Source organism: Peromyscus eremicus, chromosome 9, assembly GCF_949786415.1.
Source record: "Peromyscus eremicus chromosome 9, PerEre_H2_v1, whole genome shotgun sequence".
Classification (NCBI taxonomy): domain Eukaryota; kingdom Metazoa; phylum Chordata; class Mammalia; order Rodentia; family Cricetidae; genus Peromyscus; species Peromyscus eremicus.
In genome coordinates this window covers 20143877-20170406 of record NC_081425.1, presented here as the reverse complement: position 1 = coordinate 20170406, position 26530 = coordinate 20143877, and the positions used below count along the sequence as shown (strand labels likewise).

Here is a 26530-nt window from a genome sequence, read left to right as displayed (position 1 = left end):
ACACAGGGGATGCTCAGATCTTTTGTCTAATATGAAGGAGTATGAAAACGGAACTCTCGTTTGATAGTGAAAGACTGGTCCAGGAGATAGTTCAAATATGGCTATTTTAGATAGGCTGAAGTGAACACCTGGCTTTTTTGCAGTTGGCCATTCTCCCTTTTAGTGACAGGAATTTCTTACTTTCCCTCCTCAGCCTCCCCTGTCCCACCATTTTGTTTCTGTGCTACCCAATACTGCCCCGAGCTGCATCTTTTCAAAGCCCTTCTACTCTGAGTCTGTTTAGGGAGTCTCAACATCAGGCTCCCCAGACCTTCTGTTTTCTATAGGCTTTATTAGCTCGTGGAAGTACGGTGAAGTCTAACAAGTGCTCTTGTAAGAGAGCAAGCCCTTGGCCCACGGTACGTTTCTCTTAGCTGCAGGCACCTGCTGCGACTTCTTTAGATCCCGCCTTCAGCTGGGGGGCTCTCTGGCCTGAAGCGGGAGGAAGTGCGAGCGGCGGGAAGTTCAGACCAGGTCCAATCAGGCACCTGGGGTTAGGTGGCGTGTGTGCATGCGGATGCCCAGGGCGGGTCCCGGCCGCAGGTCCCGCCCCCTCGACACAGCCATCCCCACAGGCTCCGCCCCTCGCGCCCCGCCCCGCCCCGCCCCGCCCCGGGGCCGCGGCTAAAACCCGGAGCCGCTAGAGCAGAGCCCGGTGCAGAGCTGCTCCGGTGCTGCTGCTGCTGCTGCTGCCGCCTCCTCCTCCTCCTCGGCCCGAGCCTGGGCCCTGCCTGGTGCTGATGCTGGTAGGCGGCGCGAGCTGGGCCCGCGTAGCCTCCTCGCCGCGGCGCTCGAGGCTCCCACGATGATGGCGGAGCAGGTGAAATGCGCCTCGCCCGGGGCGGGCTCCGGCGCGGGCTCCGGGCCGGTGGTGAACGCCGAGCTGGAGGTGAAGAAGCTGCAGGAGCTGGTGCGCAAGCTGGAGAAGCAGAACGAGCAGCTGCGCAGCCGGGCGGCCAGTGCGGCAGCCGCCCCGCACCTGCTGCTGCTGCCGCCGCCGCCGCCCTCCGCGCCGCCGCCAGCCGGGGCCTGCAGCCCGCTCACCCCGCACAGGGCCCCGGGCGGCACGACCTCCTCGGGCCCGGGGGCGCTGGGCTCCGCGTTCCCGGGTACCTATTGCCTGCCCAGCCCTGCGCCCTCCCTGCTCTGCAGCCTGCCGCCCGCAGACGCGCCCTTCGTCTACTCCAAGCCGGCGGCGGGCTTCTTCGGCGGCGGTGGCAGCCCGGAACCGGGGACCGCGGGGACCCCGCCGGGGGAAGCCCCCACGCCGCCGTTGCCGCCTCCAACGCTGCTGGATGAGGTGGAGCCGCTGGACCTGGAGAGCTTGGCCGCCTGGAGCGAGGAGGACGACTACACCTGGTATTGACGAGCTCCGCCGCGGTCCCCCAGACCCGGAGTTCTGAGGCCCAGGATGCGGGGCGGGGCGTGGGAGGAAGGGGACCCAGCGGCCTAGCAGGTGCCAAGCCCTGGGCTGAAGCTTTGCATGAAGGCAGAAACCTGTTTTCTGATAGCGTCAATTGGTCCAACTGGGGACTGGGGAGGAACTGATGATCCCCGCCATCTGCCTTGTGTTCTGCTCTTTGCTGATTACCGGGTCCCAAGCGCCTCGTTAGCCTTAACTGCACAACTCATGTCATCCTGTCGTTCAGTCCCGCTCTTTATCCCCGTGTGTGTGTGTGTGTGTGTGTGTGTGTGTGTGTGTGTGTGTGTGTGGTGGGAAGGTTTGGCTTCTGCCTTCCCCTGCTTACTGCTCTTTCCTTTCAAACGAATGTTGGACAGGATTGGTGTGCAGCCCTCCTTGGTAGCATCCGAAGCCACCTAGTGATGGATCTCTTCTCAGACATCAGCTCTTGCAGTTGAGTTGTGCAGTTATGTGTGCCCTCTCTCTGTGATTTCACTGATAACCTCTCAGGTACTGATTTGATTATTAAAGATGTGCTACCCTCCCATGTCAGGAATGGTGTCGGAAGCGAAGACTTGTTAGGGAATGGAGTGAGCAGATGGAGGCACTACTTATTTTTTTAAAAAAAAATTGAACTTAGGAATTTCCTTTAATCTTAAAAATGAAACCAGATTGAAGAAAAGTACTTTTACTGGCCAGTTTTATGTCATTAGAGAGGAGGGACCATCAATTAATAAAATGCCTCCATAAAATCAGGCTATAGGCAAGCCTGTGGGGCATTTTCTTAGTGATTGATTGGGAGAGGGGAGCAGCCCATTGTGGGTGGGGCCATCCCTGGGCTGGTGGTCCTGGTTTCTAAAAGAAGGCAGTTTGAGCAAGCCATGAGGAGCAAGCCAAGAAGCAGCACCCCTCCATGGCCTCTGCATCAGCTCCTGCCTCCAGGCTCCTGAACTGTTTGAGTTCCTGTCCTGACTTCCTTTGATGATGAACAGTGATGTGGAAGTGTAAGCGAGGTAAATCCCTTTCTCCCGAAGTTGCTGTTGGTCACAGTGTTTCATCACAGCAATAGCAACCCTAACTGAGTGCTGTTAGAGAAACTTTCTTACCTAATTTTAGAAACTTTCGAGGTTGATTATAAGGATGGTCTGGACCTGAAGCATTTATTCAGTGGGACTCTGGTTAGTACTTTTTGGAGGGGACTGATCTCTAGACCCCCTTGTCATGTTTTCCTGCTTCCTGGTCAAGGAACGCTTGTCCTTCCAGAGGACTTCGGCTTGGGTTGGCTTGGTCGCTAGACGCGCAGCAGGAGTGGTTGGATAAAGTGGAACTTGGGTTCTGCAGGGAAACTGAGCAGTGTTCACTTCTGGCTAACAGTGGCAGGATGAAGAATTGCATCATTTTTTGTGTCTTTGGTGCTTTTATTTAAGAAAATCGGGTTTTCTCATTCCGTGCTCTTGTGACACAGTTGCACAGAGGGGAAATGGGAGATGGAGAATCTTACTGGTGTGGTATTAGGAACGACAATATTTCCTTTTCTTTTACACTCTACATGGCAACTAAACTTTTTAAGTTTTAAGCATGTAAACTTTAATCATCAACTACTTTGATTTGAGAAGAAAAAGCCATAGATTTGTAATAAACCTTTTGTGGGTGCCTCTGTCCTCTGCCTTGACTCTGCTTCTGGGAACTGTGTGGGTAGCCTGTGTCTGTCTGCTCTAACAGCTCAGCATTCCCTGGAACTTCAAGCCATTCCTTCTAAACTACTTTTTTGTTTGTGTGTAAAGCCTAAATGTCTTTCAGCCTGAATATAGTATTGAAAAATGGTCTTGCAGTAGCTTTTATGTTTCACCGATGCCTGTAAATCCTTATGCCAATTTCAAATCATTTGAGCTTTGCTTTTTTTAATGATGATGTACCTAAACAGTGGGAAGAAATTTTACAATTTTGGTAGAAGTACAAAGGAGCAATCCTTTTAAAATATGGCATAATTAAAAATCCACTATTATCATTAATATTATTTTGTCTTTCTTGAGATAAGGTCTCACACTGTAGCCCAGGCTAGCCCTGGAGTTTATACCTTGCTCCTTTTGTGTTCTGAGTGCTGGAATTATAGGCATGTGATACCATAATGGGCTCTCAAGTTTATTATAGTATTGCTGTTTACCTGGTTACAGGTAGTACCTATGTCAAATATAGTTTTTATATTTGCTTCTTTTGAATGGGTTTTTTACCACAGTTATTCAATTATTAGTATGTGGTTGACTAGCTTTTTACTCTGTTTTGTCAATTAAAAAATCCAAAGAGCATTGAAATAAGTTTTAAAAAGAGCTATTTAGTGAGACCAGCATATTAGCCCTTACTGTGGTTTGAAGGAAATCTAAATTAAAGGAAATTTAACTTTATTTATCAAATATGTTGGCAAATAATAAGAATTAGTTCTTCATTGCTTTACAAGTGCTTCTATGGACACTGTTCATGGAGTCCCTTCCTTAAACATGGAAGGAGATCCCAGGTGGAAAAACAGAGAGGAATCATTAGTTGGATACACTTAAAGAGTTTGAGGTCACCTGACTTACGGAACTTTTTTTTTTTTTTTAACATTTTATACATTATTTTCATGTTGAAACATTTTAAACATTTTTTTATGAAAAAGTAGCCAATCAGGTTTACTTTAAAAATGTTAAGCCATCCATCCGCTAATGTTCACAGAACACTGCAAATTCCTGTATCACTGTAAACTCATGTCCCTGCCCTGGAGTGCCACAGTAGTGTGCCTTTCCTTTGGATTCCGTCATAGGTTTGCAGCATGCCTCATTTTTATTTCTTATGTACGTGAAGCCACAGCTGGAGTGGGTATATATAGTCTGCACTGAAGCTCTTTGTCAGGCACATGGTTTGCAATATCTTCCCCAAACACATGGTTTGCTCCCTAATCTTTTAGCAGTGTTTTCCAAGGGAAAAGATTTTATTTTTGGTAAGCCCCCCTGGTACCTCTCATTCTTCTGGATCATGCATGATGTCAGTCTTAGAAACTACAGGGAAGGGATGGTTGCCGACCGTGGGACGCAGACTTTCACCTACGGTTTCTAACAGAAGGGTTTTCTTTTTTCGTTTCTAGTTTCATATCTTTTTAGTTAATTGTGGATATAGTATGAAGTCTAGAGCTCACAGTTTTGCGTATGAATATCCTCATTCCTACTTCATTTGTTCAGAAGACCATCCTCCACTGACCTCTTTGCATTGTTAAAATGTCCTGTTCTAGGGTTGGTTCCATTTGGGGACTTGAGTTTTCCACTGCTGTGTTTACCTGTATGCCACAGTAAGCTGTCTTCATTGCTGTGGCTGTGTCCTGATTCACCAGGTATGACAGCAGGTGTTACAGCTCTGCAGCTTTGCTGCCTCTGAACAGTTGTTTGGCTGTTGAAGCGTCTTCCCACTTCCATGTGAATTTTAGAATCATTTTCTACACACACACACACACACACACACACACACACACACACACACACACACCCTACTAGGATTTTTATTGGAATTTTTTAAATTATAAAGATAACTTTAAGGACCATCCACACCTTGACAGTATTTAGTCTCTGAACCAGGTATATCCCTCTATTAATTTATGTCTTTAATTTCTCTCAGAATGGTTTTGTGGTCTCTGTTGTATGAATCTTGTACACATTTTTTGTTAGATTTACATGTGTTTGGCAGTTTTCCAGATGCTCTTGTAGACGGAAAAGGGCAAATGTGAAAGTGTCAGTATTTTGTTGCTGGTATGTGCAGATGCACCACGAAGCCCATTAAACCTACCATCCTACGAACATTGCTACTAGACGCCCTAGTTTTAAAGAGATGGTGTTTTCTGTGAATAAAGAGGTTTACTTCTGTTCAGTCCACATATCCCTAGTTGTTCCATGATTGTAGTGGTAGAACCTCTGTGGAACGTTGACTGGACGTGATGAGCCCAATGTCCTCATTTTGTTCTGGAGAAGTGCTCATCTTTTCCCATTAGAATGCTCGGCATCTTTAAATAGCTCTTCAGTTGGGTTGAGGGTGTTTCCTTGGCTTCCAGTTTTACTGTTTTTTTTTTTTTTTTCTTAATGGCTGTCAAATGCTTTTTCCTTTGTCTGTTGAGATCATCACATGTTTTTTTTTTTTTTTTTTTTTTCCATTTTAGTTAAAGTAGTAAGTTACATTGATGTTTGAATGTTAAACTAAGCTTTCATTTCTGGAATAAACTTCATGTGGTGATGATGAAGTGTCTCTATGTTGAGACTCAGCTTGCTAAAATATTTAGACTCTGCATCTGTTCGTGAGTGATAGTGGTCATTAGAGACTTTCCCCCTCCTTGTAATATCTGTGTCTGGCTATAGAGTCAGGAAAGTACTGTCCACACGAATATATGAGGATGTCATCCATCCTGTGTGGAAGAGCTTATGAAGAATTGGTATTTTCTCTAGATATTTAGTAGAATTCAACAACCAGCCTTCCTTCCTAGCTTTAGTTTTTCTTTGTATGTAGTATTTTTTTTAATTTTTAAATTAATATTTTTACTTTTTAGCTTTTCTTTATGCCTCCATTTAAGTTAATTTTCTATAAACAGCATGTACATGCCATTTGTATTCCTGGATTGGTTTAGACTGGCGTAGATTGTATCTGAGGCTTGGGTATGAACAAGGCTCTGGGCAGAGTGGGGCAGTGGAATTCCTTGATTGGTTTATCCCAGTGTCTCAAGTGTGTCCTTAACACCAGAGATACCGTCATTGCCTGGGAACTTGTTAGACCTTTAGATTCTTGGAACTTACTCTGAACCTACTGAGTCAAAAAACCGGAGCTGCTGTATGCTCCAGTAATTGTGTTTGAAACACCAAAGAGTAAGAACAAGTGACCAGCCTAAACTTTATTTGGACCAGAGAGAAGTACCTGGTGCTGGACACAGCAGGAGTCTCTGGGCAAGGAATGGTGGAGGGGAATATTACCCACCTGTGTCAATGGAGGGCAGAGGTGGCGCCAGGGAATGTGATGGGTGCTTAGTGGATACAGGACTGTGGGCCACACTCCAAGGGAAGTATGATATATTTCAGTTACCATGAAATTAATTAGATATTTTAGGTTTCGCATCTATAACAGGAGTCACCAAAGAGAAAGTCAGCCTAGCTGCTTTCTTTGTATGACTAGAAAGATAGCTTTTTAGACTTTTAAATGATGCAATGAACTTATAAAAGAATGTGAAGATCACTGTATTAAACTTTTGTTTGCTTTTTTTTTTTTGAGACAAGGTGTTACTATGTAGCTCTAGCATTCTAGAACTCACTGTAAAGATCACAGTGCCTTGAATGCACAGATCTGCCTGCCTCTGCTTCCCCAATGCTGGGATTAGAGTGTACAGGAATGAAGTCATGCTTTTTTAGTTAAATTCTGACTGTGATGCTTGTGGGCCACAACAGCAGAGTTGAGTTGTTGTAACAGAGGTTGTTACAACTCAAAACCAAGGACCATTACTAGCTAGTCCTTCAGAGGAATTGTTTGCTAGCCTCTCAGCTATTAGGGTGAGTTGCCAAAGTAGAAGACAGCTTCCACCTTTGTGGGCCACTGATACCACTAACAGGTAGCCAGCTGTTAGGTGCCTGTCTAGGATAGCAGAAGGGTAAATGATAAAGTTTGGTGTTTCAGGAATAGAGGCTCGTTAGAATCACAGAAGCTTGGAAGGATTCTGTTGCAGACAAGAGAGATGGCATTTATTTCTAGACATGTCAAGTGAGATCATAAGATGCCGGTTGAGTAGCAGAAGCTTCTCTCAAACAGAGCTGGGAGGATTTTAGATGTGTTTTAAAGCAGTTCTCAGCAGGCTTTGGGAAAGTGACCTATTCTATTTGGGGATACTTGCCTGTTAAAAATGACTCTCGGGACTTTGAAGCAATCCAACTCGGTTCTGTCTCTATGGGAACTGTTCAGTACATGCTGTTTCCTCCAGAAGAGAGACGCTTTCTCTAATCTATATCATACCTATAATGTAGATTTCCTTTTTTAAGGTTATACATCGGCTCTTCAAAGACATTCACCTCACCAGAGAAGGCCCTGAGTCCTTTGCAGTGGTGCAGACATGTCCTGGATAACCCAACTCCTGAGATGGAAGCAGCCAGACGCTCCCTGCGCTTCAGGCTGGAGCAAGGTACTGTGAATGTGTGTGCTTTCTTTCTCCAATTCCCCTCCCTCCTCTTGGCTTTGTTTCTGGTTTGGGAGTAGAATTCAGATGAAGAACCCTTACCCTGAAGTGTAGACTGTTGTGGCATGCAATCCCTCTGTCCTGTATTACACACAAGAATTCCTCAGTGTAGGCTCTATTGAGTTTTGGGACTACTTTTAGCCAGAGTTTTAGCTTATAATATGGAGCATGTTTTTTTTTTTTTTTTTTTTTTTTTTGGTTTTGTTTTGTTTTTTCCTTGTTTCAAAAACATGTCAGTAAAGGAAACGGATCTGTCTTCACTCTTCTAATTGGTAATTAGGGTCTGTGGCTCAATTCTAAGTCAAAACTGGGAGTCTATTGAGACCTAAGGACTCCCTCATTGAAGTCCACATCATGCTCTGCTTCCCTGTTTAGTTGGGTGTGTAACTGGAAGTCCATCCTAACCTCCATAAACCAGGAACTAATGAACTAATCCTAGTAGTGTATGAAACATTAGTTAACTGATTGATACCAGCAGATGTAGAAGTATTAGTACACACACACACACACACACACACACACACGACAGAGACACAGACAGAGATGGATGATGGAGACAGAGACAGCAGAGAGAGAGAGAGACAGAGTTATAGGAGAAACACTAAGGAAATGAGAAGTTTGTAGCCTCTTACCTTTCCTGCGTATTCAGTAACTCGAGGCTGGGATTGCTTGGATGTTTGCCCTGTTCTTTAACCTCTCATTGTCTGGTCATTCTCCAGGCATGCCCTTTCTGCCCATGCACCCACTCACCGCATCTTAAATCCTATTTGAACTTGAAATCCCAGGTCCTGCTCTCTCCAGGGTAAAAAATGTGCACATGTGAGGGATGGGCAGGGGTGATCTGCACTGGTAAGATCAGGACCAGTGCTTAGGTACACTGAAGTGTACACACTGCTTCTTAAGCTCATCAGGGATGATGGGTGGTTCTGAGACACTTGAGTAGAAGACAAGCATAGGTAGAATTTCTTCACCTCTTAATTCTCAGTAGTCGGTACTTTATGTTGACCTGATGTAGGTCACTCACCTGGATTTCATTCACCTGTAGAGGTGAGAAGGGTGAAGTTGAGTGACTTATAGAATTGCCAGAAGGATATTGGGGGGCAGGGTCAGAGCTGGGGTCTCCCTGACATCAGAGATCCAATCTTTAACAGTACATAGATTCTGGAGTATTGGCATGGCCATAAGTTAATATCAACAGAAATCTAGCTTAAATATTTGGGAAAGATAGAATCAAGGTACATGTTTCATTACCATTTTAACTATTGATTTATTGATAGCATGTTGAAGAGGGTCATAGGAGCAAGGATATACTTGGGTAAACACTGGTCATTAGTGGTGTGGTACCCTGTGATATCACGAGAATCTAGCATCAGTTCTGCTCCTGCTCAACAGTGTGACCCTCAAAAAAACCAATAAGTCCCTCTGAGTCTTACCTTCTTACTCAAGTAGTCCTTGATTTATGGACATTTTGTTGTGTGAATGTGGCGGCTTAATAATTTGAAACAAAAGTCAACTGACATTCAAGAATTACAGTGCTTTAACTCAGAGGTCAATGAGGGTTTTTCTGCAAAGGGTCATGTAATGGATTGAAGTTTTTCAGACTACACACTCTGTTGTGACTATGCCATTTAATCATCACCCAGAAGCAACTGTAGATTTACAATTACGTGAACAGAGCTGTGTTCCAATGGCACATCATTTATGGATACAAATCAGAATTTAGAGATTTTTTTTTTCTGTCATGAGACATCCCCTTCCTCTTCAATGTAAAAACAGTTCTTAGCTGATGGATACCACAGAAACAGAAGGCAGCTGGATACCACAGAAACAGAAGGCAGTGGGGATGTGGCCCACCATGGCCACAGTGTAGCAGTCCCAGCTTCAGCTGACTGTGGCACAAGTTAGATTACAGGGTTGAGTTTTGAGAAAGAGAAGGAACATTTAGTAAATTTAATATAAATCTTATTAATATTTTTGATCAGATGTCAGATTATCTAAAATTGACAGATGTGAAGTCGTGAGGACATGCAGTGAAATGATATAGTTTTTATTCATGCTTTAGTTTATTTGAATTTTATAGAACATTTTAGGGAGAGAGCTAATTTTTCAAAACCAAAATTGGTACCTGACTAAATTTGTCCATTAATCTGTAAACATTTGCTGTGGGACTAAATGCTTTTGTTTCAAAGATCTGTAATTCCATTGTAAGATAACTTGCTGATTTGTGCTGCAGATCTGGGGTGTGGTGGGGTGGAGGTATAAAGCTCCTTGGTAGCATCCTGCCTGGCATGCATTAGTACCTTGAATCCTACCTCTGCATTATGCAAAAGAGATAGGTTGATTATTGGATGGTTATTTTAAAATGAGCATATTCCTTATAAAATAATCTCTTCAGCTTGAAAAATAGTAATCATATGAGTATTTTCAGAAAAATTAGCTTCAGAAAATTGCCTCATGCTTTTTCTGCTTATTTCCTAGATGCATTATTTAACAGAGGCTGTTTGTTTTGATGTTTATGCCTTTTAAAACTCATTTGTTAGATGGCTGTTGAGTTACAGTATCATTTTAAAATTTTTAATTTTTTTTTGAGAATTTTACCCATGAATACTATATTTACATCATTTCCACTGTTTCCTTCCTTTCTCCCCAACTCCTTCTGTGTCCCCCACTCTTTCTCAAATTCATGACCTCCTCTTCAATTATTGTTACATACACATTCTCTCTCTCCCTCTCTCTCTGTTTCTTCCTCTCTCTCTCTCACATGGGCTTTTGATTTTGAGTTGTGAGGTTTAATTTTTCAACCTCCCTCTTTATGTTTTCGTAGCATAGCTTTCCAATTTGGCTTTTTATCAATTATAGGATGCATGAATATTTTTATGATAGGAATGCTTGTATCTAGGTACTGCAATATTTCATCATATTCGAATCCCACCTTGCTTTTTAGTGAGCTGCTAAAGATGCTTAGCTAGTTTTCTTAGTCTCTGTCATTAGTTTGTTCCAGTCTCACTGGGTAGAGCCTGAGCCCGAGGTTTTGGTTTCTTGTTCTTGGCTGTGCCCTCTTGGTACCAGGTCTCTGTTGCCTTCAGCGGCTGTTGTGGTGGAGTTTCCTCTGCTTTATTCCGGACATTCTCCTGGCCTCTCCTCAGTGGCCTCGGATGTAAGGTCCCTCTTCCAGATTTCCCTCTTTTATTGGAATGCCCCTTGGAAGGAGAAAAGGCAAGAGAGTAGGCAGGAGGGACGAGAACTCACGCAACTGAAAATGGTATTGTCTGTTCACCCGCCCAGCTGCTGGGCTGCTCCTGGAGTCCGAAGTTGAGTTTCTTGGAGGACTTAGCAGGCTTTCCATCCAGTCCCCTTCAGGACTGCTGCTGGAGTCACTCTGACGCTGGCCTGCTTTCTTTCTTTCTACTTATGTTCCTACTACTTAGAAGATCATGGGTACTTTACAGTATTATCCTGCATATGGGACATTTTGAGTTTATTCATTATTGTCTTGGAAACTTTAGCTGCACAAACATTTCTTGCCTTATTTCTTTATAAGCTCCCTGTCCCACCCTCTGTTTGTCTGGGTACTCCTGATGGCTGGGTATTCAATTTCTAGATTAGAGTCAAAAATTTGCGTGTTTCTATTTACTTTATAATATCCTTGATTTTCTTTTTTTCCCTTGGGCGTTTTAATAACTCATCTTGTAAGCTGCTGTATGTGTTGAAGTACTTCCCATGTGTCAGGCCCCATAGTGATCGCTCCCTGTCGCGTTTGTAAGTTGTCCTCGTTTGTGTTTAGTACCTAACGAGTTTCTGTTTGAGTTTGCAGATGTTAAATTTGTTTTTGCTTAAATGGAGGGAGAAGGAGTTGCCTGTGCTGAGAGGGAGCCAGAGGACTTGAGGGTTTTCCTGTGTTTCAGCACAGAACTTACAAGCCCCTGCGTACCTTGCACCAGCACCTCCAGACCCTTCCAGGTTCTCAGTGCTCTCCCTCACTGTGGGCTCACAAAACAGAGTGCTTTTATCGAATCTGCCAGCTAATGCTTCTCTGTCTTTAAGATGCTGGGGCCCTCCAGTCAGATGGCCTCACTCTCGGTCTTCCCTGTGGGTCAAAAGCTTTACTTGCTGACCTGATGTGGTTTTGTAAGAAAATTAGGGTTTTCTACAAAAATTAGGGTTTTCTACGTAATCTTTCCTCTTGAAAATTTACTGGCTTCTAAGGAATTTTTTTTTCTTTTTTTTGTCAGTAATAGTAGAGATGAGAAATCAGGATATGGCTCTATGATCCTCACAGTGCAGTCACTGGAATCATGGGAGCTTTCCATATTTGAGAAGTTTCAATAGCTTTAAAGCCGCCATTTTCTTTTTGCGTGGGTTTTATTTTGAATGACAGGTGTCACCGAGCACTTTCTTCGAGACTATTCTTCGAGGCTAGTGTGGCTTGCAAAGGCAATTATATCATGTCCATCACTAAACAGACAAAAGCTTGTGTTTACTTTCTTCTTCCTGTTACCCCGCACTTCCAACAAAGGGAGGCCTGTCAGAGAGCAATCATTTGAGATCATTGGCTTCTAGTCCTTGACCTCGATGCTCTGGAAAAGAAAAGTGCTTCAAACTTGAAGACTTAACTCCTCAAACCCTGTGGAGAGGGCATGGCCGTGAGGTGCCTGAGGGTATCTGGTATGCTTTCTCTTTTCCTCTGCAAGTCCTCCTTTGCCCAAGGCTCCTGGGCCTGACAGATTAACTGTGGTGACCAGGTAGCTCTCTTGCTAAGGAGGAAACTACCCCAGGGATGTAGCTCCAGAAGGCTTTGTCATGGTCTGTCCCCACTCACTTGGCATTTTTCTGTTTTGAGACATGTTCTTTCTGCGTGGCCCAGGTTGACCTGGAATTCACTACATACCCAAGCTGTCCTTGAACTGGCCTCCTGCTTCAGCCATCCATGCAGAGACTGCAGGCCCGGGCTGCACACCTGTCTCCTTCCTGCATGGTTTCTGTAGGCACATTTGGCTGCTTTTTTTTCCCAGGAGACTCTTCAGGTTTACTGCTACTGTGCTCAGTCAGATTCCAGCCTCTTCGAGGGCCACTAGGCATCTTCCTCCAGTACACCCTTGACACTGTGGCTAGGGATTACAAAACATGGCAAACTGTTTGAGAGTTTATGGAAGTTTCCAGGCTGTGGCTCGAAGCTGTGAAAATAAACTAAAAATCTGGCACTTTTGAAGAAAATGAGAGAGGGGAAGGGTATTTCGTGAGGTATGTATTTAAGGAGATAGCAACTACACTATCACTGTCTTAAATATTTTGTTGAAATAGTGTTGAAAGTAAAATAATTGCTATATTTTTCTAGTATCTCTAAATCTCTAGTCCATTAGTGTAAAGCCTGGAGTGATGTTTATTTGTTCTGAGCACTAATCTCAATGTGGTCTCAGGGAAATTCGTACTTGATTCCCTGGTTTGAAGATGGGCTGAGAAATGTTTGTTCTCTTTCCACAGGAACCCTGTTTTGTCCATTCTTAAATTTATGTCTTTTCTGAGTTGATAAAGGATTTGTACCTCAATTTTCTATTGAATTACTAATGCTTAATACAACTTTTAGCATGTTAAAATGTTGACTCTTGGGTTTTCCAATTGACTGATTTGACGCATTTAGTTTTCTCGGACGCACAAAAGAACCAGTTTTCGTTGAACATTTGGTATTGTCAGTGACATCCTGCTAATGAAGACAAAAGCCCACAAGTCATATGGTGGTACTCATTAAATGTTAGCTCTGTGGATGGGTTTAATTTAAATCCGGTTTCTTCCCTGCTGTAGTTGCCTCCCTTACTCCAGTAGCTGCGATTGCGTCGTAGGCGTTGACTGCTAATTACTGAATGGATGACTATGGTGGAAGGAATTTTTAACTAGTGACTAGGCTCTGTCCTCAGTGCCTCAGCCTTAGTCAACTCTGAGTGAGAGTTTCCAGTGTCTCACGTGGAAGGAAGGAACACTCGAAGACGTCATGGGGCTAGTGGAAAGAGTTCAGGAATACAAAATGTGAATTAACTTTGAAAACTATGAAGTGATAGAAACACACAGACATTTCTCCTATGCAGGTCTTCATTTTTCAGGACTTGAACCTAACACAGGATTCCTCTTTGTGTAGCTCCTTCTATTTCAAAGATGATGTGTCATTTCCCTTCTGGGGGTGGGATCTGAATGTTTTACACATAAAGAAACCTGTTTGAGTTAGGGATCTTAACCTGAAGTGTTTTAGAAGGATAGTTTATTTAAACAAATAGAAAATTCAAAACCCTTCCTTAGTCTGTTCTTTCTCTTCTGATTCTTCTTAGAACTATAGGTACATATGGCATCTATAAGGCATCTATAGGTACATAGGGCAACTATAGGGCATCTCTAAACTGAAAATGGTTATAAAGTGCTCTGAAATTGGGGGGAGGGGAGATTTTTGAAAGCCAGCAAGATGTTACAAGCAGAAAATTTCATGCTATGAATTTTATTTCATGCACAAAATTCTTCAAAATACTGTATATGCCCACCTTTAGTCTTTTAGGCACAAAGTATTTATGAAACAAATGAATTTTGTGTTTAGACTTGGGTCCTTCCTATCACTAATATCTTCCATGAATTAAAAAAAAAAAATCAGGTTCCATGCATTTCAGATAAACCTTTCAGAAATGGGTTGAGTAGTCCTTATCTTTAGTCTCCTACCCTTTTGAAATGCAAATAGCAAATCCACATTGAACTAGGTAGGGTCAACTCACTTGATAGCCTGAACTGGAATAATGATAATGTAGAGGTTTTGGTAAATTCATGTCATGAGGCTGGGATGTTGACCAAATAATGATCAAAAAGCTTATCTAGGTAATTTGAAGCACCCAATATGTGGCTCACTTAATTTGCGTCCAGGCAATAAAAGCTTATCTGACTTAAGGTGCTCAGATGTCCAGCTGAATCAGGACAGGTCACATCTGAGGAGTGTGAGTGTCGTTTTCACAGATGGCACAGTCCTCACAGTTACTGTCCTTGGTCGTGTTTTGCTGTGGCGACCACATCTCATTTCCTGTAGGGTCCTATGCTGAGAAATAGGAATGGACACTGGCCTCTGTTGTTTTCTTCTTCTGTCTGTGGGTGATGCTTGCCTCCATCCTCTTCTCAGTTGTTATGATGCCCTGTTGATGCCTGAGTTTAGTCAGACAAGAAGAGCGGGTGATGTGACCCAGTGATCTGAAGGTGGCCTTTTCATTTGTAAAAACCACACAGATTGAACGGAGCCATTAGGAGCTTATCAAGGATCTGTCTGCTGGCACCGGCCCAGCGTCTCCTTGCATGGCCCAAGATGCTATCCGACAGCTCATGTTTCATCCTGAGGTGCTCTGTCACATTCGGAACACCAATTTAAAACTTAGCAAGTAGAGTTCATTTTAGGTAAGCTTCCCAAAAAGATTCTTTCTTGTTGGAAAAAAAAATCATTTGGAATCATGCTAAGTACTTTATGCAGAGAAGGGTCTCTTGGCATTTGCATATTTCTGTGTGCTGAAAATTAAAGACACATTGTCACAGCTGTGGGGTTCCATCATGTGCTTGATTTGCTGTTATGTTCAAAATAGCCTCCATGCTTGTGTGTCAGTTTGGGTGATGATTTAGGGTAGTAAGTTACAAATACCTCAGGACCGGGCCTCTATTCAATCCGCCATTATATCCAGCAACCTGGAGATGTTTGCCAAATATCCTTAGATAACCCCTTTTTTTCCTTTATTCTGCCAATTATATGTGTGTTTATGTGGTATTTTGTTTTGCATTTCCACCAAGTTTAGAAAGGTATTTATTAAAATAACCAGAAACTCATGACAGTGCAAAGTGGTTGTAGTGGATTTATTATTGATCTTCTATTTTATTACTCATAAAGAAAAAAAAAAATAGTTCCCCCAAAGCAGTGTGCGTGCATGTGTGTGTGTGTGTGTGTGTGTGTGTGTGTGTGTGTATGCATGTGCGTGTGTGTGTGTGTGTGTGTGTGTGTGTGTGTGTGTGTATGTATTAGGGGTTAAACCTTGGCCTGGTGTGTGCTAGGCTTATGTTGCATGAATGGTTTCTGTGTCCAAGTCCCCCATATAACTTTTACTACTTTTATTCTACTATGATGGTTGGTTAAATTTGATTATGTAAGGATGAAATTAGTTGTGGTAGACAGTCTTGCCTGACTCTTGGGGCTTCTGAAATGTATAGTTACACTTAAGAATTTCTAGGTTCTCCGTTTAGGAAATGCTAGAGCTTGATTGGAGCTGGTTAGAATACTAGGTACTAGCTGTAGGCATGGTGCTGCGTGCTGATAGCCAGAGAAGCTTAGTGCCTGGCCTTTGGACTTGCCAAACTCACTCAAGGGACAGATGATGCAGGTAACAGCTCTTGCTCTAGTTCTTCTTCTTCTTCCTTGAAACATTATGAATAGGGCCAATGGGATGGCACAGGTGGTAAGGGTACCTGATGACTGGAATCCAGTCCCTGGACTCAGGTGGTGGAAAGAGAGAACCAGTTCCTGTACGTTTTCTCTTGACCTCCACATGTGCACTGTGGCCTGTGGCCTCCTCTCATACCCTGGTCAATGAAATGAATGGAATTAACCTTTAGTTTAACAAAAAACCTGAGCCTCAGGGATTGCCGAGGATGGCTTTCCTGGTGGTGGGGGGTGACCTGTCAGAAGAGATGTGAGAATCAGTGGGGTCTTCAGCAGCTGACTCTAGAGGCCCAGGTCAGGGTGGAAGACTGTCCTAAGTGTCTGGACAGATGGAGAAAGGTCTAGCAATGGGATCAGATGTGCAGTGTGAGCTTAATTGGCAGGACATAGTGGTTGTGGTTGGCGTGGTGGTAGGAAATGAGAGGGAGAAATCCTGAACTCAGTGGCTCTAAGTAAATTGGTGATTATCCTGGGCTTTCAGAGCAGGTAAGGATTCCTAAACCAGTTGGGAAACCCTTTGGAGTCCAGAACAAAGGAGGGGCAGAGCTGACCAGGAAAGTATGGGGTGTTCTCTGAGTGTTTTCTGGGTTGTATTAGAAGGCAGACACTTTTTTCTTTTTCTTTTTTTTTTTAAGGTGAACTAAAATCAAACAAGACATTGAGTGGCTGCCAGTCTGTGGAAGTTCTTCATCTGGTGGTTAAGCCCCATACTCACCACTTAAACACATTCATAGGATAATTTCATCATAGCCTCCCAATTACACAAAACAGTTACACAAAACAAAACTCATAGAAAGTGGTTGTAGGTGAGAAAGGAGAGACTTGTATTTTGACTCAGTGTATTTCACTATTTTGCATGCAGATATTATAATAAAGTCATGAGTAGGATAGTTTAAACACTCCTGTGAAAAGGTTTTCCCTTGGGTTGGAGATTTAGCTCAGTGGTAGAGCGCTTGCCTAGCAAGCACAAGGCCCTGGGTTCGGTCCTCAGCTCTGGAAAAAAAAAGTGTTTGAAGAAATAAGAAAACTATAATTTATGAAAAAAAAAAAAAAAAAAAAAAAGGTTTTCCCTTGATGGAAATTCTAAATTCATGTATTCACTTTCTGTCATCTCTTGGGATGAGGTTCATAGGTCACTGGGATAGAAGGCATGTATATCATATCCCTGACTGGAAGAAGAGCACCTTGGCCCAGGAGACACTGGGAACAAAGGACTGTTAGAATTCTGATCTCTTTTTTGGGGGACCTTTCCAGTGCTTCTTATGGTTGGCTGGGCGTGGCTTTCTCACTGCACCATAAACAATTATGTGTGAGAGATGCTTTACAAGTGATACAAGCTGACCCCATTCTGGGGATGGAAGGACCTTATTCTTTTCGGTGATGAGATTATTTCCTATTTTTCCTTGAGACATAGTGGTGTACTGTCTTCATTCGTCTAGTCCTTGCTGTGCGGAACTTGGAGGCTAGCTTTCTAGCTGGCTGGCATGGCTTACGTTGTAAGTTACGCTGTAACTAAGTGGAAAGCAGGTGTCTACTATCTGCGTGACCACATCAGATCAGTGACAAGATATTAGATCCTTCTTTCCCCCTTGGTTTTGGATTAAATTGTTACTTTCACAGAGACCTAATTTATGCATTCTATGGCCCCTCCCCCTGTCCTTATTTTTAAACTATAGCAGACAGGTCTAAAAGATAAACAGCTTCCATAAAGAGACATGCAGTTGAAGAATGTTTTTAACGCATGTATTTGAAGTATACGAAATTTAAGTCGGATTTCTCTCTCTCCTATCAATTTCAGAGAAGAAGGCTGATGACTTGTCAGATCATTAGGACCACTCCTGCCTTGGATAGAGCTGGATTTGTGCTGGATGTGTTTTAGTCTGGAGTCGATCTTCAGTTTTGAACCATGATTAAGGAACAAGTTGATAATGCAGAGAAGTTCCTCTTTCTGACCCTGGTCTTAGCTTGAAGTTAGACCAGCATTCTGCCTAGTGAAGTCCTCCAGAAAGAGCCAGTAATCAACACACCAGTGAGCAAAAAGTATTGTGATGTAGCCATGAGGGATGCTTAGGGTCTGAGAAATAGAAAATACCTAGGAACTTCAATCATTCAGCTACATTAGCCGTTAGGACCCAGAAAACATTTGACCTATTAAACTTAATATTAAGAATAACTATAAAAAAATATTGAGTTTCACTATTAAACCATATACCTTAAATTTAATAAACTTGATGAAATTTTGTAGCTCACATTAAATAAATATTTTTGAGCTCATTGTTAATTTATCCCAAATATGTGTAAAGCTTAATCTTAGATAATGAAAACAACTTTCTCTGATTAACTAGATATTCGCTGTATAGGCAAATGAGCTTTTATTTGACTTTTCAAAAAGTGGTATGTGAATCATATTTTTGTAGAATGTCATGATACTAATGCAGAACATCTTGGGCTCATAAATTTTATAATATATATCATATTTAGTGATTTTAAATAATTAAATGTATCATCGTAGGTAAAATGAGTAAGAACTGTAGGAAAAACTTAACCCCTGGTGTTTCTAGTGATACTGGGAAGGTTAAAAAGCTTGGGTAGAATGATTGACAGCCCTGTTTAAATAAGGCTAAGATGAGTTCTTTACACCTTTACTAGTCCTTTAGGTCTCCCTCCTACATGGGATTGACAGACACATTACCCTTGGATCCTCTTTCATCTTGTGTATATTAGGGAAAAAGCCTCATGGACATCTGTCTAAAGCAGCAGCGGGACTTTCTACACCTCCCTGGTCCCCATATGTTTGTTTATCAGGTCTTGGGTGCTATGAGGAGACTAAGGCTACTCAGGTTTACCCAGGGAAAAGCGTGAATCAGATAAACTGCAGAGCAGATGCTGCTCCTCCTGGGGCCTTGCTTAGAGAGGAACCAGCTCACTGGAGCTGACACACTGAAGATGTTTTTGTTTGTTTTATTTACTTTAGTGTAGTCAGTTTACAAGAGTGAAGTGAGAAAATACAACCTTCCCCTGGGTTTTAAAATTCTTTTGTTGTCCAGATATTTGAGTGTGTCTGTGAGCATTTCTGAAGGTTTGTAAAGAAATAACATGACCACTAAGGGACTTTGTATTGGAGGGGATCCTGTATAGAGATAAAAGACTTCTTGTCTTAGTGGGTTTTGGGTATAGATCAAAATGCTATGGTCTGGGTAAATGTTTTGGCAATTTGTGGCATAATAAAAAGTCTTAAAAGAGATAACATCTACAAGAATTAAAAGAGCTAATAATAATGCCTCTTGTCCTTCACTATTCTCAGATGAGGCTATCACTGATGGAGACCAACCACATGGCCTTTTACTATGTGGCTTGAGTGGAGGCCCAACTTCTTGTGTATAACCCTGGCCTTGTTACAATGAACAACATGTTTGAGTCAAGATGTTTCAATCACCTTGGAACCCTGTGGTTTATGAGGAAATTATCTTTCATTATATATAGATCATTGGTTTCTGCCTTAGTTCTATTGTTGTGAAGAGATGCTATGACCATGGTAACTCATAAAATGAAAGCATCTAATTGGTGTTGCTTACAGTCTCAGAGGTTTAGTTTATTGTTGCCATGGTAGGGAATGTGGTAGCATACAGGCAGACATGGTGCTGGAGAAGGAGTTGAGAGTTCTTCATCTGGATCCAAAGTCAGCAGGGAGAGAGAGAGCTCCTGGGACTGGCTTGGCCTTTAGAAACCTCAAAGCCCACCCCCACTGACACACTTCCTCTAACAAACAAGGCCATACCCCCAATCCTTCTCAAGTAGTGCCACTCCCTGATAACTAAGCATTAAATACATGAGCCTATGGTGGACATTCTTGTTCAAACCATCACCATTTCCTTGAGGTAGGTTTTGAACCAATACATGTTGACTGCACAAACTGCCGGAGGCTCAGACACAGTTCAGTACTTTGTTTCTGAGGTGTGAACATCTGAGGAAGCCAAAACATCTATGAAGTGGTCTAGATAACGTAAAACATCTGCCTTTGCCTCAGAAGGTAGACTATGTTTGTTACAACTCTCTGGAACTTTTGATTTATTAAATGTATTATAATGTGATAATAATATGCATGATTGGCTTTCGTACTGTACACCATGGTCCTATCACCATCCACAGACTTGCTTTTTTCCAAACAAGAACACACCAGCTTGAGGATACTGGTGCGATTTACTCAAGTCTAACAACTAGCCCATGGCAAGATGGAGCTGGAACTCAGGTGTCTAGATCCTTATTCCTGTGTCCATTTAGTCTTGTTGACCTTTATTACGTTATGAAAAACTGTAGTAAAGAAGTATTTAGCTGGGTGTGGTGCCATATGTCTATAATTTCAGCACATGGAGGATGGAGTGGGAAGATTTTGAATTCAAGGCCAGCCTGGGCTACATGAGTTTTAGAGGCGCTTAGGCTATATAGGAAAGCCCTGAATCAGATCAGAACACCTGTTTGTTTGATTTTTCTCTTTTCATCATCCCTCACTTTTTTCTATTACATTTTTATTGTTTAAAACAATTTTTAAATTTAAATATGTTTTGATCATATTCTTTCCCTTCTCCGAGTCCTTCTAGATCCTCTATTCCTCCCAACCTACCCAACTTTAAGTTCTCAAACAAAAAAAGACCACAACCCAATATAGCAGCAAAATTCCCCAAAACCAAGAAAACAAAATAAAACACCACCCAAAAAATAAACCACCAAAATGTAACCAAATAAAAACACACAAAAAGCTTTGGAGTCCATTATATGTTGGTTAGCTACTCCTGACCATGAAGCCTGGCCTGGAGTGGTTGACATACACAGTGTCTTTCTATTGGAGAAAATGATTTTCTCTTTTCCAGCAGATATGTGACAGTTCAGTTGTTAACCTTTACCCTAGTGGCTAGGTATTCATTCATTTTAAAAAATACAACAAAATAATAATAAAAACTATCACATTGACAAAAACAACAGAAGGAAAAGAACCCAAGAGAAGGCACAAGAATCAGAGACCCACTCATTCCCACATTCAGGAGCCCCATAAAAACCCCATAAAAACTCTACACTGGAAGCCATAATGTAACTGCAGAGGACTTGGTGCAGACCCATGCAGGCCCTGTGTGTGCTGCCTCCGTCTCTTCAGCTTTGCTCATGTTGATTAGAGGGCCTTGTTGATGTCCTTCATCCTCAATGGCTGTTATACTCTTCCTACCTCCTCTTCTGCAGGGTTCCCTGAGCTCTGAGGGGAGGGATTTGATGGAGATATCCCAAATAGGGCTGAATGTTTTAAGGTCTTTGACTCTTTGCATTTTGTCTGGCTGTGGGTCTCTGTATTCCCATTTGCTTCAAGAGGAAGCTTCTCTGATGATGGCTGAACATGGCATAGATCTATTACTATAGCAAGTATCATTAGGAGTCATTTTACCACTGCATTTTTCTTCTTGTTTTTATACTAGTGTTTGGTTTACCCTAGGTCCCTGGGCTGTCTAGTCTCTGGCTCTTAGACACTCAAGCCGTGTTGGGTATGGATTCTGTCTTGTGGAGTGGGCTTTACGTCAGATCAGTTGTTGGTTGGTTACTCCCACAAGCTTTGTGCCACCATTGCCCTAGCCTATTTTGCAGGTAGGACACCATTGTAGATTAAGGGTTTGTGGTTGCATTGGTGGTTATGTTTCTCTTTTGATAGCTTGCAGAATACCTTCTTATACCAAAGACACTGGAGCCTAGCATAGACCTATGTAGGTACTGTAGGTACCAGCTCCACATCGCTGTGTTCAATGTTGGATAGGTGTTGTCTTCAGCAATGGGGCCTTGCCATCAGTTGGAGAGCAACCTATAGACCCCAAACCCCGGTTGTTTGGGGGTTCCCATGGGACCTTTTTGGTCAATAACTCAGTTGTAATGCAATCACAGTACTGGTAGCTTCATTTCGTGACGAGAGGTGGCCATTTAGGACTGTCTTCCCCATTAATAGGTGGTTTCATTTAGTTTGCCTTCATATATATATATATATATATATATATATATATATATTTAAGGAAGTGTCTTAGTTTGGGTTTCTGTTGCTGTGATGAAACACTATGACCAAAAAACAAGTTGGGGAGGAAAGGGTTTATTTGGCTTATATTTGCACATTGTAGTCTGTCATTGAAGGAAGCCAGGACAGAAACTCAAACAAGGCAGGAACCTGGAAGCAGGAGCTGATGCAGAGACCATGGAGGGGTGCTGCTTACTGGCTTGCTCTTCATGGCTTGCTCAGCCTGCTTTCCTATATAGAACCCAGGACCACCAGCCCAGGGGCCACCCTACTTGCATTGGATTGGGCCCTCCCACATCAGTCACTAAGAATATGCCCTACAGGCTTGCTTGTAGCTTGGTCTGATGGAGGTATTTTCTCAACTGAGGCTCTTTTCCTTCAGAAGCTTGTGTCAAGTTGACATCAAAGTAGCCAGCACAGGAAGCTTAGACTGTATTAGGTTTCTATACTGTCCCTCAAATGCCCCTTAATTTTAGCTGTCTCCCCCATATTTCCTTCCATAACCCCCTCTCTCCTCACTTGATCCTCCCATTTCAGCCCCCCCCCCCATTCATATCTTTCTATTCTATTTCCCTTTCCTAAGGAGATCTATCTGTTCCCTGTAGTCCTTTACTATATACCTACCCTATGTAGTTCTATGAATTGTAGCTTGGTTGTCATTGGCTTTGTATCTACATATAAGCAAATACATACTTATTTTTCTTTCTGAGTCTGGGGGAACTTCATTCAGGATGATTTTTTTTTTTTCTATTTCCATTCATTTGCCCACAAATTTTTTTTTTTTTTTTTGGTTTTTCGAGACAGGGTTTCTCTGTGTAGCTTTGCGCCTCTCCTGGAACTCACTTGGTAGCCCAGGGTGGCCTCGAACTCACAGAGATTTGCCTGGCTCTGCCTCCCGAGTGCTGGGATTAAAGGCGTGCGCCACCACCGCCCGGCCATTTGCCCACAAATTTTATGTCACTTTTTTTTTGACAGCAGAGTAATACAACATTGTGTAATGTATCACATTTTCTTTATCCATTCTTCTGTTGAGGGACATTTAAGTCCTTTCCAATTTCTGACTATTAAGAATAGAGCAGGGGTTGGGGATTTAGCTCAGTGGTAGAGCGCTTGCCTCACAAGCGCAAGGCCCTGGGTTCGGTCCTCAGCTCTGGGGGCAGGGGAGAAGACAAAATGACAATAGAGCAGTAGTGAACATGGTTGAGTAAGTGTCTCCGTAGTAGGATGAACATCCTTTGGGTGTATGCCCAAGAGTGGGATAGCTGGATCTTGAGGTAGATTGATTTCTGTCTTCCTAAGGAACCACCACACTATTTACATAGTGGCTGTATGAGTTTGTACTTTCACCCGCAGTGGAGGAGCGTTCATCTTACTTAACATCCTCTGACAAGTGTAAGTAGTTCTCATTTGCATTTCCTTGATGGCTAAGGATATTGAACATTTCTTTAAATGTTTTTCAGCCATTTGAGTTTCCTGTATTGAGCATTCTCTGTTTAGATCTGTACCCAATTTTTAATTGGGTCTTTTGTTTTCTTGATATCTAGTTTTTAGGTCTCTATATATTTTGGATATTAGCCCTCTATCACATGTGTAGTAGATAAATATATTTTCTTATTCTATAGGTGGCTGCATTGTCTGGATGATGGTGTCCTTTGCCATGCAGAAGCTTCTCAGTTTCAGGAGGTTCCATTTAATTGTTGAACTTAGTGCCTGTGTTAATGGTGATCTGTTCAGAAATTATTTCCTGTGTCAGTGTGTTCAAAGCTATTCCCCACTTTCTCTTTTGTTGAGTTCAGTGTGTCTGGTTTTATGTTGAGGTCTTTGATCTGTTTGGAGTTGAGTTTTGTGCAGGGAGGTAAGTATGAATCCATTTGTATTCTTCTAGATGCAGACATCCAGTTTGATCAACACCATTTGTTGAAGATGCTCTCTTTTGTCCACTGTATATTTCTGACCTCATTATAAAAAAACTAGGCATCCATTGGTGTGTGGATTTATGTCTGAGTCTTCAATTCCGTAGATCAATGTGTCTATTTTGGTGCTAACAAATGCTGTTTTGTTATTGTAGCTTTGTAGTACAACTTGAAATCAGGGATGATGAAACTATCAGCAGTTTATTTTTCAAGATTGTTTTAGTTATCCTGGATTTTTGTGTGTTTCCATATGAAGCTAAGAATCATTCTTTTAAGATCTGTGAGGAATTGTATTAGAATTTTGATGGGGATTGTGTTGAATCTGTAGATTGCTTTTGATAGGATGGCATTTTTTTTTAACTGCTAATCTTACTGATCCATGTTCATGGGAGATCTTTCTATCTTCTGATATCTTCTTCAATTTCTTTCTTAAGTGACTTGATGTTTTTTATCATACAAGTGTCTCACTTGCTTGGTTAGAGTTACCCCAAGATATTTTATAATATTTGAGGCTGTTGTGGAAAGTGTTGTTTCCCTGATCTCATTCTTAGACCATTTGTCCTCTGTATATGGGAGGGCTACTGGTTTTTGTGAGTTAATTTTGTATCCAGCTACTTTGCTGAAAGTGTTTACAAGCTGTAGGAGTTTTCTGGTGGGATTTTTAAGGTCACTTATGCATACTATCATATCATCTTCAAACAAAGATACTGTGACTTCTTCCTGTCCAATGTGTATCTCCTTGGTCTCCTTCAGTACTCTGATTGCTGTAGCTAAGACTTCAAGTACTATATTGAATATATATGGAAAGAGTGGACAGACAGCCTTGTCTTGTTCCTTATTTTAGTGGAATTGCTTTGAGTTTCTCTACATTTAAGTTGATGTTGGCTTGCTGTAAACTGCCTTTATTATATTGAGGTATGTCCATTGTATCCCTAATCTTGCTAAGACTTTTATCATGAAGGGGTGTTGAACTTTGCCAAAGGCCTTTTCTTCATCTGAGATGATCATGCATTTATTTGTCCTTCAATTTGTTTATATGGTGAATTACATTAACTGACTCATATATATTGAACCCTCCCTGCATCTATGGAATAAAACTTACTTGATCATGGTCTATGATCTTCTGATGTGTTCTTGGATTAGGTTTGTAGATATTTTTCTTCTATGTTCATGAGGGAAATTGGTCTGCAATTCTCTTTCTTTGCTGAGTCTGTGTGGTTCGAGTATCAGGGTAACTGTGGCCTCATAAAATGAATTGGGCAATGTTCTTTCTGTTTCTATTTTGTGGAATAATTTAAGGAATAGTGGAATTGACTCTTTTTTGAAAATCTGGTAGAATTCTGTGCTAAAATCACCTGGCCCTAGGCTCTTTTGATTGGGAGACTTTTAATGACTGCATCTGTTTCACTTGGGGTTAGAGGTCTGTTTAAATTGATTATCTGATCTTGATTTGTTTGGTAAGTGATACATATCAAGAAAATTATCCATTTCTTTTATGTTTTTCAATATGGTGGAGTACAGGGTTTTAAAGTATGTCCTTAGGATTCTGGATTTCTTTGGGGTCTGTTGTTATGGCCCCATTTTCATTTCTGATTTTGTCAATTTGGATGCTCTTTCTTTGCCTTTTAGTTAGTTTGGATAAGGGTTTGTCTATCCTGTTGATTTTCTCAAAGAACCAGCCCTTTGTTTCATTGATTCTCTGTATTTTCTCTTTTGTTTCTATTTTACTGTTCCAGCTGAGTGTGATTATTTCTTGCCATCTACTCTTTTTGGGTGTGATTTCTTCTTTTTGTTCTAGAGCTTTTAGGTGTGCTATCAAGTTGCTATTATGAGATCTCTCCAGTTTTTCACATAGACCCTTGGTGCCATGAACGTGCCTCTTAGAACTGCTTTCATTGTGTCCCATAAGTTTGAGTATGCTATGTTCATTTTCATTGAATTCCAGAAAGTCTTTAATTTCTGTCTTGACTCATTTTTTTATTCAGTAGAGAGCTATTCAGTTTCCATGAATTTGTAATGCTTTCTATTTCTGTTGTTGATATCTAACTTTTATCTTTGGTGGTCTGATGGGATAGAGGGTGTTACTTCAGTTTTCTTGTATTTATTGAGACTTGCTTTGTGTCCAAGTATGTTGTCAATTTTGAAGAAAGTTCCATGAGATACAGAGAAGGTATATTCTTTTGTGTTTGCATGAATGTTCTGTAAATGTCTATTAGGTCCATTTAGTTTATAACATCTGTTAGCTCCATTATTTCTGTTTAATTTTTGTCTGAATGACCTGTCCATTGAGGAGAGTATGGTATTGAAGTCTCCCACTATCATTGTGTGAGGGTCAATATGTGATTTAAGCTGTAGTAGTGTTTCTTTTTACAAACTTGGGTGCCCTTGTGTTTTGGGGTATAGACGTTAAGAATTGAAATTGCCATGTTAGTGGATTTTTTTTCTTTGAGTAAGTATATAGTGTCCT

General features: G+C 41.9%; 1 protein-coding gene across 2 annotated transcripts in view; it reads left to right on the top strand.

The window, feature by feature from the left end:
* Window positions 1-761: 761 nt before the first annotated feature.
* Slain1 (SLAIN motif family member 1) overlaps window positions 762-26530 on the top strand; it is a 57581-nt gene continuing 31812 nt past the window's right edge. The window contains exons 1-2 of one of the 2 annotated variants that reach the window (XM_059273234.1): window positions 762-1398; window positions 7474-7613. In XM_059273234.1, the coding sequence (XP_059129217.1) occupies window positions 845-1398; window positions 7474-7613 (694 nt within the window). In that variant the 5' untranslated portion in view covers window positions 762-844. The remainder of the gene's footprint in view (window positions 1399-7473; window positions 7614-26530) is intronic. The other variant, XM_059273235.1, reaches the window with a different exon arrangement.